The sequence below is a fragment of the Dendropsophus ebraccatus genome, chromosome 3 (genome assembly GCF_027789765.1).
Source record: "Dendropsophus ebraccatus isolate aDenEbr1 chromosome 3, aDenEbr1.pat, whole genome shotgun sequence".
Classification (NCBI taxonomy): domain Eukaryota; kingdom Metazoa; phylum Chordata; class Amphibia; order Anura; family Hylidae; genus Dendropsophus; species Dendropsophus ebraccatus.
The window spans coordinates 193,600,943-193,612,614 of NC_091456.1; the positions used below are offsets into that span (position 1 = coordinate 193,600,943).

The 11,672-nt window shown below is 40.1% G+C and overlaps 1 protein-coding gene across 1 annotated transcript; it reads left to right on the forward strand.

The window, feature by feature from the left end:
• Positions 1 to 355: 355 nt before the first annotated feature.
• LOC138786702 (uncharacterized) lies at positions 356 to 11,380 on the forward strand. The gene is made up of 3 exons (XM_069963682.1): positions 356 to 465; positions 562 to 2,746; positions 9,119 to 11,380. Exons 2-3 carry the CDS (start codon positions 631 to 633, stop codon positions 10,807 to 10,809), a joined length of 3,807 nt encoding a protein of 1,268 aa, XP_069819783.1. The 5' UTR covers positions 356 to 465; positions 562 to 630; the 3' UTR covers positions 10,810 to 11,380.
• Positions 11,381 to 11,672: the final 292 nt, after the last annotated feature.

The window sequence follows — 11,672 nt, forward strand, 5'->3', positions numbered from 1 at the left end:
GAGCCCAATCCCGGGGCCCCTGATACATGAGGAAATGGAGGAAGAGAAGATCCTAGAAGTCACCAACAAGATGGTGGAGCTGCTGAGTGGAGAGGTGAGACTGTGGCTGCTGGGAATGCTGGGACATTATACAGTAACACCACTGGAGGGGTGGGGGGGATGACTGTGTGACCATTGTGTGTGTCAGGTTCCTATAAGGTGTCAGGACGTGGCGGTCTATTTCTCCATGGAGGAGTGGGAGTATGTAGAAGGACACAAGGATCAGTACAAGGATGTGATGCTGGAGGATCAGCAGCCCCTCCCATCAGCAGGTAATAGACAGGACTATATACACACCTCCTCTCTGTATTATCTGGATGGAAAGAATGAATTCAGTCTCTGTATGTGTTCCCTCCAGTCAGATCCAGTAAGAGAACAGCACCAGAGAGATGTCCCCGTCCTCTTCTCCCACAGGATCAGGATCAGGTAGATGGAGATGTTCCCTATGATCTGTACATCCCACCTGACTTCTCCTGTCTGGTGACTTTTACAATACTTCTCTTATTTCATTTTATGAATCAGGGTGAAGATGTGAACAATATTAATGCTTCAGAGACAGATGTTAGCAGTGATGAGCAGTATAAGGAGGATATGACTATCAATATTGATGTTCCAGAGACAGATGTTAGGAGTGATGAGCAGTATAAGGAGGACATTCCTACAGAGGAGAATCTGAACTCTATTAATGCTACAGACATAAGGGAAGAAGAGACAGATGTGAGGAGTGATGAGCAGTATAAGGAGGACATTCCTACAGAGGAGAATCTGAACTCTAATAATGCTACAGACATAAGGGAAGAAGAGACAGATGTGAGGAGTGATGAGCAGTATAAGGAGGACATTCCTACAGAGAATAATCTGAACTCTATTAATGCTACATACATAAGGGAAGAAGAGACAGATGTGAGGGGTGATGAGCAGTATATGGAGGATATTACTGTCAATATTAATGCTCCAGAGACATATGTAAGGAGTAATGAACAGTATAAGGAGGATATGACTATCAATATTAATGCTTCAGAGACAGATGTGAGGAGTGATGAGCAGTATAAGGAGGACTTTCTTACAGGAAAGAATCTGAACTCTATTAACGCTACAGATCTAAGGGAAGAAGAGACAGATGTGAGGGGTGATGAGCAGTATATGGAGGATATGACTGTCAATATTAATGCTCCAGAGACAGATGTGAGAAGTGATGAGCAGTATAAGGAGGACATTCTTACAGGGAAGAATCTGAACTCTATTAATGCTGCAGATCTTAGGGAAGAAGAGACAGATGTGCGGTGTGATGAGCAGTATATGGAGGATATGACTGTCAATATTAATGCTCCACAGACAGATGTGAGGAGTGATGAGCAGTATAAGGAGGACATTCTTATAGGGAAGAATCTGAACTCTATAAATGCTACAGACATAAGGGAAGAAAAGACAGATGTGAAGGGTGATGAACAGTGTATGGAGGATATGACTGTCAATATTAACGCTCCAGAGACAGATGTGAGAAGTGATGAGCAGTATAATGAGGACATTCCTACGGAGAAGAATCTGAATTCTATTAATGCTACAGATATAAGGGAAGAAAAGACAGATGTGAGGTGTGATGAGCAGTATATGGAGGATATGACTGTCAATATGAATGCTCCAGAGACAGATGTACGGAGTGATGAACAGTATAAGGAGGATATGACTGTCAATATTATTGCTCCGGAGACAGATGTGAGGAGTGATGAGCAGTATAAGGAGGACATTCCTACAGAGAAGAATCTGAACTCTATTAATGCTACAGACATAAGGGAAGAAGAAGCAGATGTGAGGGGCGATGATCAGTATATGGATGATATGACTGTCAATATTAGTGCTCCAGAGACAGATGTGAGGAGTGGGGAGCAGTATAAGGAGGACATCACTATTAATATAAATGCTCCAGAGACAGATGTGAGGAGTGATGAGCAGTATAAGGAGGACATTCCTACAGAGAAGAATCTGAACTTTAGTAATGCTACAGACATAAAGGAAGAAGAGATAGATGTGAGGGGTGCTGAGCAGTATAAGGAGGCTATGACTGTTAATATTAATGCTCCAGAGACAGATGTGAGGAGTGATGAGCAGTATAAGGAGGTCATTCCAACAGAGAAGAATCTGAAGTCCATTTATGCTACAGACATAAGGGAAGAAGAGACAGATATGAGGGGTGATGAGCAGTATATAGGGGAAATGACTGTCAATATTAATGCTCCAGAGACAGATGTGAGGAGTGATGAGCAGTATAAGGAGGATATCACTATCAGTATTAATGCTCCAGAGACAGATGTGAGGATTGATGAGCAGTATAAGGAGGACATCACTATCAGTATTAATGCTCCAGAGACAGATAAGAGGAGTGATGAGCAGTATAAGGAGGACATCACTATCAGTATTAATGCTCCAGAGACAGATAAGAGGAGTGATGAGCAGTATATGGAGCATATGACTGTCAATATTAATGCTCCAGAGACAGATGTGAGGAGTGATGAGCAGTATAAGGAGGAGATTCCAGCAGGGAAGAATCTGAACTCTATTAATGCTACAGACATAAGGGAAGAAGAAGCAGATGTGAGAGGCGATAAGCAATATGTGGAGGATATGACTGTCAATATTAATGCTCCAGAGACAGATGACAGCAGTAATAAGCAGTATAAGGAGGACATCACTACAGGTAACTGCCCAGGTGAGTAGTGACCACTAAATGCAGAGAACACTCACACATTATAAGTTTTATATATAATCACTTGTTCACACAATGTATTTTATCATTAAACAACGGCCCATTGCTGGTTAGCAATAACGGCCGTTGTTTAATGACACCGGCTGATTACATTACAACCTATAGAACCACGGCCGTAGTGTATACACTACAGCCGGGGTTCCATGACACAGCACGAAAAACTGTGGGGAAGATTTATCAAATTGGTGTAAATTAGAACTGGCTCAGTTGCCCCTAGCAACCAATCAGATTCCACTTTTCATTCTTCAAAGATGCCTTGGAAAATGAAAGGTGGAATCTGATTGGTTGCTAGGGGCAATTGAGCCAGTTCTTCTTTACACCGCTTTGATAAATCTCCCCCTGTATGTATATTTTGTACCGCCGCTATTCAGTGAACTGTGTCCATACAAAATAGGCTGTGCACACAATGTGAAGTGCGTTTCCTGGTCGTACTTTACATTGTGTTCTATGGCTAATTGGAATGTTCGGGTGGGTGAATGTCTCAGACAGCGACCGTTGTTTGACACGGCCGCGTCAAACAACGGCTGCTGTTTTTGCCATGTGTGAAGAAGGCCTTAATGTGAAGCAAAACTTGACGCTGTCATAGGTAATGATACTTACTGTGCACTAATAAAGCTGGAGAATAGACTTTCTGGACGTCCTACGGCAGCACAACAATGGGTTAAGTTAGGGTCCTATTCCACCGGACGATTATCGTTCAGATTATCGTTAAATCGTTCGAATCTAAACGATAATCGTTCGGTTGAAATGCAGTTAACGATTAACGACCGAACGAGAAATCGTTGATCGCTTTATAAGACCTGGACCTGTTTTTATCGTTCAAAAACACAGAAAAATGCAACAGCAAGATACAGACCCACCATAGACATGAAAATAATTAAAAGCAGCCCCCCCAACTGCCCAAAAAATTCCCACAAAAATAATGAGTTTATAATGTTTTTATCGTTGCTGGTTTGCAAAACGTTCGCAAATCGTTCGCATTTTTATCGTTGCTCGTTTGCAAATCGTTTGCAAATCGTTCGCATTGAATAAGACATCGTCCGGTCGTTCACAATAGATACGAACGCAATAGCGAATAAATAGCGAAGAAAAAACGATCGCAATTACGATCATAAGTAACGATTATCGTTCCATGGAAATGAGTGAACGTTTTCAGGTCTTTCGCAATAGCGGTCGTTTGAGATTGTTAATCGTTAACGATTATGCAAACGATAATCGTCCGGTGGAATAGGTCCCTTAGGTTCCCCAGGAAAGAGGCAGAAGAGAGTAATTAGCAGTAATTAACATATTAAATCAATTAAGTATGTATAAATAGCTTGAAAGACCACAGACAGGGAGATTTATCAAAGGGAGTAAAATTTAGACTGGCGCAAACTGCCCACAGCAACCAATCACAGCTCAGCTTTCAGCTCTGGTAAAATGAAAGCTGAGCTGTGATTGGTTGCTGTCGGCAGTTTACACCAGTCAAAATTGTACACCCTTTGATAAATCACCCCCATTGAGTTTTATTTTTTCTGCAACAAGGGGAGAGACTATATGTGACTCCTCTGAAGTCACTTATGCTACTGGAAGGAACGAGTCAGAGTGCCCGGCGCATGCTCGAAACACAGTGGGGACACAGATATTTAAGATGGCATCCTACTCCCTGGTGTGCTCTAGAATTTTCCAGGAAGCTAGATACTCAGACCTTCATAGTAAGTGGACAGTGAGGGATCCGATATGTCTGTGTGACTCTTTTGGAGTCAGTTATTTTCTTTTGACCTGTATTCTTATTACATCTTCCTCATATTGCACAGTCTTTAGGCAACAGAGGAAGGAAGTCTAGGCATAGGGACTGTATTGCCTGAAGATTCTTGGGAGGATACATGTGTAAATTGTCTTTCACTGCCAGCAAAGAATTACTTTCAGTCAGTAGCCAAAAACTTATTTGATTGGTTTAAAGGCTGTGTGGAGAATATTATGGTTGCACAGCCTCCTGAAAAAAAACCCCAAATCTTCCAAGCCTCCATCTCCAGCTTCTCTGTCCTCTGCATCCTCATCTGATACTTCTGACCATGATGTTTCGCGGGATTATTATCTGTTCCATAAAAAGAACTTAAATAAAGTTATTTAATGCTTTAAAGTCTTTTGTGGAATCAGACAAGCCTGTCCAGAGAAAGTCTAAAAAAAGAAGCATTATATTACTTTCTTACACTTGAGGACAAGTTATTTCCGAGTCATCTGCTGCTGAAATCTTGGCTTTAAATGGATTGGAAAAGGGATAAAAGAGAGGACCCAGGCTCCAGGTTTAACACCATTTATAAGATCGACCCTAAAAAATGTGAGTCCTGGGAATTGCCTTGTAAAATTACCTGGCGGCTGCAAAGCTTTCTAACAGTTCAGTCTCTCCTTCAGAGGAGTCCACTGTGTTAAAAGAACCAATGGATAAGAAGGCTCTCTCTAAAAAGGCCTACTCTTCCGCTTCCTTGCTGCTAAGGCTTTTTTTGCAGCACTTTCAGTGGCCATAACTCTTCATACCTGGCTTAGCTGTCTAATGAGATTGGGGGTGGTGTCCAAAGAGAAGGAATCCTGAAGAAAATTCCATCCATAAAACATACCTCTGTGACTACCCACTGGATATGCTGTATTTATCTTCCTGCAATATAGCTCTAATCAGTGCCATTAGAAGATGTCTATGGATAAAGCAGCTGTCGGCTGGTGAACTTTCTTCAAAGAACAAGTTCTGTGCCTAACCATTTCATCCAGATAGCTTATTCGGACCACAGCTGCATACCATCCTAAAAGATATTAACGAAGAGAAAAATGCATTTTCCCTTTATCTTGTAAAAAGGCGCACCTCACCGAAATTCAAAAAGAATTATAGGCCATTAAGACTTCGCAATCAAAAGCAGTCCAGAGACTCCTCATCTTATTCCAGCAAGAGACAAGCCTCAGCCTAAAAAATTCTCTGAGCAATGATGCCAGGCCATCAGGTCGATCAATGGGGGCAAGATTGATGCAATTTTTTACCACCTGGCAGAAGTTAACAAACGATTTATGGGTCCAAAGTGTTGTCTCAACAGGCTATGCTCTAGAGCTCAAAAGCTTTCCCATAGACTCTTCCTGAATACCTCATCCAACCCTCATCTTAGTTCACGTGTCTTTTCTTTAGCCTATTTTCTGCACCTGAGTTTGTGATGAAGGCTTTTGACGAAACACGTAAACCTGTTGTGTTTTTTATCTTCTGATTTGAATAAAGAAGAATTTTTTACTGGTATTCTGGGAGCTGGACGTTTTCTACATATTGCCAAGCTTCTGTTTCCGGTTTTCTGTGCACCCAGTTCTAGTGCAAGTGGGTGAGCAAACCTATCTACATGTTGTTATATTTAGACAATTTGTTGAAAAAAAGCAGCATTGACAGATCTCCTTCGTCTCCATCTGTCCATCACTCATCATTTTCTGCAAGCTCACAGCTTCTTGGTAAACTGAGAGAAGTCCCTTCTGATACCCTCTCAAAGGGTCCAATATTTGGGATTTGCCTTAAACTCTCAACAAATGTTTTTGACTCTATCTTCTGAGAGGATCTCCAAAATAAGGTTCGAAGTTGTGAACTTGGTCAAGAATATGTTTACCTCAATAACACATGCAATGAAAACGTTGTCTAACCAATAGGTTGTGTAACCTTCGAAATAGAGGCGGTGGCATGGGCTTGTGCCCATGTGAGATGCCTGCAGGACAACATTCTCTTTGCATGGAACAGGTCAACAACTTCCTTGGACAAACCCCTGCTAATATCTCTCCAAATCTGGCTGGTGGTGATGACAACCAGGGCGTCTAGAAGCTGGAGTGCCTCTTCTTCCTTGGAGAAAGTAATACTCAATACGGATGCCTGCTTTAGAGGACAGCTAGGTTCAGAAATCATGGTCTCCACAAGAAAGGAAGATGTCAAAAGATGTAAGAACCTAAAAGATTTTCTGATACATAGTCGCTTTAAAGAGAAAAAAGAGCCAGACTGGATTCGTACGGTAGCAGCAAAAGAAGTGCATAAATGCGGGGTAAACTATATAGGGAAAACTACGAGGAAACTTAACCGCAGATTTTATGAACATATATACTCTTGTAAAGCGAATTATGGGGCAACAAGACTGATTAGACATATAACAGAAAAACATGAAGATAATACAGATTGTTTAAGGTTCTTTGGTCTAGAAAGAGTATACGATAAAGCAGGCTCTGATGTAAATAGAATTTTGCTCCAAAAAGAAACTCTGATAATTTTGGCTACAGGGGCAGAAGGTGATATTGGGCCCAATGATAGAGCAGAATTAAATATGTTTATATAAGTCACTCTTGAACATGATATTTAGTTTTTTTTTAATTTTTTTGTAACGCCTACTCTGACACGTCACTTAGTAAAGTCTTTTTAACTCCGGACATGCGTGAGGGGCGATGTCTGTAGAAGCGTGCATGCGCGTGAAACAGCTTTAACTTTGTTTCCCAGGTGCTTGGCGTCTTCAATGCTGCCCAGTATGTCCGAAGGTTTTTAAATATGCACGTAAAGAAATAAAGGCGATTCTACTTACTACATGTTGGATTTTGTACAGTACTCAAGTCTTAGTGAGCACCAACTAGTGATCTAGTCCACACTCAGTGCTCTTCACCCGAGCAAGTAATGTGAAAGCAGTGCCAGTACCTATTCATCTACAAAAGTGTGACATTCGTATAGACCTATCCTCCCATTCCTCTGATCCAGAAAGTACTGGAGAAGATAACGTAGGAGTCTAGGGCCATTCTGGTTCTTCCGCTGTGGCCCGCCGAGCCTGGTTTTCTCTGATATGGTCTATATCAAGAAAAAGATTCTGGAAACTGCCACTTCAACTAGATCTTCTATCCCAGAAAGGAGTCTTCCACACCGACCTCAAGAGACTACATCTGACAGCCTGGTTGATAAACTAAACCTGCTCCGTCATAAAGGGTTTTTAGATGAAGTAATAGATACTCTTTCTAAGGTAAGAAAAATTAACACCCTTAAGACTTATGCTAGAATTTGGAGAATATTTACATCTTTTCTTGACCTTGCCTCGTCTGTTGTTACCCTTCCTAAAGTTCCATCATGGGACTTTTTGGTGGTCCTAAAACACCTGTTCCGTTCTCTATGCAAACCCCTTGAGGAAGCAGACATAAAATTTGTCTCCTGGAAGGCCTTATTACTGGTGGCTATGGCTTTGGCAAGAAGGGTCAGCGAACTGCAGGCATTATCTGCAAGAGAGGCTTATCTCAGAGACCTGGGCAACTGTCTGGCTGTTTCGTGAGGAAATCTGAAAACCTGTTTCTCCTTTATTCCTCTAGTTCAGTGGGCCTAAAAACCTTCTAAACCAACGCTGGCCAGATGGATCAGAGATACCATTGCCTTCTGCTACAATGTAGAGAGCTTAGAGGTACCCCCATATCTGTTAGCTCAGTCTATGCGTTTAACATCCACCTCTTGGGTGAAATTGAGATGTGTCCCTTTGGAGGAGATCTGAAGAACCGCTACATGGTCATGCCATTCCACATTAATCCAGCATTATACTCTTGACATGTCTAAGTATTCAGCCTTTGGCAGACAGGTGCTACAAGGAGCCGCCGTGAATAATTCCTTCCCTTAAGTTTTGCTTTTCAAATCTCATTGTTGTGCTGCTGTAGGACATCCAGGAAGGAAAAAAAATGTTACTAGTAATTTCCTTTTCCTGGAGTCCATCGGCAGCACAAGCTACCAACCTCCCCCCCCCAATAAAAATTTATTTTGTTGTTTTGATCTTTTGGGCTATTTATAGGTCCTTAATTGATTTCATTTGTATCCTATGGGCAATGGGCAGGTAACAATTTTACAGGTAAAACATTTTTTTCAATATGTGCTCTGTGCTGCCGGTTGGTATTTTAACACTATATTGATTGTCTAGGACTTTTCAATAAACTAGCGTTACATTGACCTATTCCCAATACAATTCCCTTATTTATTTCAGTGCTTTATGTGTATTAAGGCTGGGTCACATGACCGCTCTGCCTGTGATTTATTTCCTGTGATGTCATGATTACTCTTCCTGGTTTTTAAATATGATGTCACAGGATGAATAATCAGGTATGGGGAGAGGGGGGGGCGTCAGGAATCTTTCCTATGGGCTGGCAGGGATTCCACATAGAACTGGATCCAGCTTTTCCAGACACCCACTGAGTTTAAAGGCAGACGACTGATGAACGAGACAAGATAACAAAGTGATTTGCTGCATTATTACTGTAAATTCGCTCATCTCTTGTTACATTGCTCAAAATTAATATATTTTTTTTTCTTGGCAGATGACTGTACCAGAAGCTCAGACGGACATCAGGCATTTTCCATTATTAAAGTAGATGATGATATCACACAAGATACATATGAAGAACATTCTGTCACCCCAGATATACCCCCAGCCCCTCACAGCAAAGATTTAGCATCTCATCCTGTTATACAAGTCCTGTCTACTGATTCATCACAGGCTGTTGAGCAAAATGAAAGTTACAGAATGGGGGATGAACATGAAAGAGCTCATACAGAGGAGAAGCCATTTTCATGTTCAAAATGTGGGAAATATTTTACTCTGAAATCAAGTCTTGTGAGACATCAGAAACATCAAAAAACTTGTATAAGAGAAAAGAAATTTCAATGCAGAGAATGCGGGAAATGTTTTTCTTATAAATCAGCTTTTGTTAAACATCAGAAAAATCACACAGGGGAGCAGCCATTTTCATGCCAAGATTGTGGGAAGTCTTTTAGTCAGAAAAGACATCTTATTGGACATCAGAGAATTCATACAGGGGAGAAGCCATTTTCATGCCCAGAATGTGGGAAATGTTTTCCTCTGAAATCAAATCTTAGTAAACATCAAAAAACTCACCTAGAGGTAAAGCCATTTTCATGCTCAGTATGTGGGAAATGTCATATTCAGAGATCAGATCTTATTAAACATCAGAGAATTCACACGGGGGAAAAGCCATTTTCATGCTCGGAATGTGGGAAAGGTTTTATTGAAAAATCTAAACTTGTTGCGCATGTCAGAATTCACACAGGGGAGAAGCCATTTTCATGCCCAGAATGTGGAAAATGTTTTGCTCACCAATCAAATCTTAATAAACATCAAAAAACTCACCTAGAGGAGAAGCCATTCTCATGCTTACAATGTGGGAAATGTTTTGCTCACAAATTTAATCTTACTTTACATCTAAAAACTCACCTAAATGAGAGGACTTTTTCATGCTCAGAATGTGGGAAATGTTATTTCCAGAAATCAGATCTTGTTAAACATCAGAGAGTCCACACAGGGGAGAAGCCATTTTCCTGTTCAGAATGTGGAAAAAGTCATATTCAGAAATCAGATCTTGTTAAACATCAGAGAATTCACACAGGGGAGAAGCCATTTTCATGCTCAGAATGTGGGAAAAGTTTTGCTCAAACATCAGATCTTGTTAAACATAAAAAGACTCACATAACGAAGAAGCCATTTTCATGCTCGGAATGTTGGAAATGTTTTATTCAGAAATCAGATCTTGTTAAACATCAGAGAATTCACACAGGGGAGAAGCCATTTTTATGCTCGGACTGTGGGACATGTTTTACTCAGAAATCTGATCTTTTTAAACATAGAAAGACTCACACAACGTCAAAGCCGTTTTCATGCTCAGAATGTTTTAAATGTTTTATTTATAAATCAGATCTTGTAGCACATAAGAGAATTCATACAGGTCAGAAGCCATTTCTATGTATAGAATGTGGAAAATGTTTTACTCAGAAATCAAATCTAATTAAACATCAAAAAATTCACATAACGGAGAAGCCATTTTCATGCTCGGAATGTGGGAAATGTTATGTTCAGAAATCAGATCTTGTTAAACATCAGAGAATCCACACGGGAGAAAAGCCATTCTCATGCATAGAATGTGGAAAAAGTTATGTTAGGAAAACAGATCTTGTTAAACATCAGAGAATCCACACGGATGAAAAGCCTTTTTGAAGCATATAATGTGGGAAATGTTTCACTGAAAATCCAAACCTTGTTGTACATCTCAGAATTCACACGGGGGAGAATCAATTTTCATGCTAGGAATGTGGGAAATGTTTTACTCAGAAATGAAATCATCTTGTACATCAGAAAACTCACAAAGGAATGACATTTTTATGACGTTTTATTTATTTATTTATAAATTATGTATTTGATTTAGAAATTATTTAATCTTATTACAATTCAAGCTCTAGCTTCTGATTCTTTCCAAGCTAATAAAAGTTAAATAACATGAAGAGCTTCTGCAAAGAAGCCATTTTCATGTTCAGAATGTGAGAAATATTTTATAGTGAATTCAGTTTTTTTGAGACATCAAGAGAAAGCACAAGAGAAAAGCCGTTTTAACGTACAGAATGTGGGAAATGGTTTTTCTGCAAAATCAACATCTGTGAATTCACACAGGGATAAAGTGATTTTTAATGCCAAGAATGTGGGAAATGTTTTGACTTTTTAATGTATTTTGTGAAAATAAAATGATTTTATCCATTCACTGATAAATAAACTCTCTAACACATAATGAAAATTGTTGCATCTTTTTTATTTATTTACTGTAGTGAATAAAGGGAAACTGATTCCACAAATCAAGCAGCAAAAAGAGGTGCTAAAATCGATTACAAAGCGTTTTCCTTCCGGAGCAGTGATAATAAAAATATTGAATAGAAGAAGAGACTGATCTCTGTTTACCACTGTGGTAAGAGGTGGAGATTATATGTAAAGGCCTTATTATATGGCCTGAGCTGCTTAGCAACTTATTCCTGATTTTGTTGATCAGCGCTTTATTACTGAGCCTTCTACATGGATGGTTATATTACCTG

Coding starts and splice junctions, on each gene's coding strand:
- LOC138786702 (XM_069963682.1), top strand. CDS start 631: ATGACTATCAATATTGATGTTCCAGAGACAGATGTTAGGAGTGATGAG. Junction 2,747..9,118: donor CACTACAGGTAACTGCCCAG/GTGAGTAGTGAC, acceptor TTTTCTTGGCAG/ATGACTGTACCAGAAGCTCA.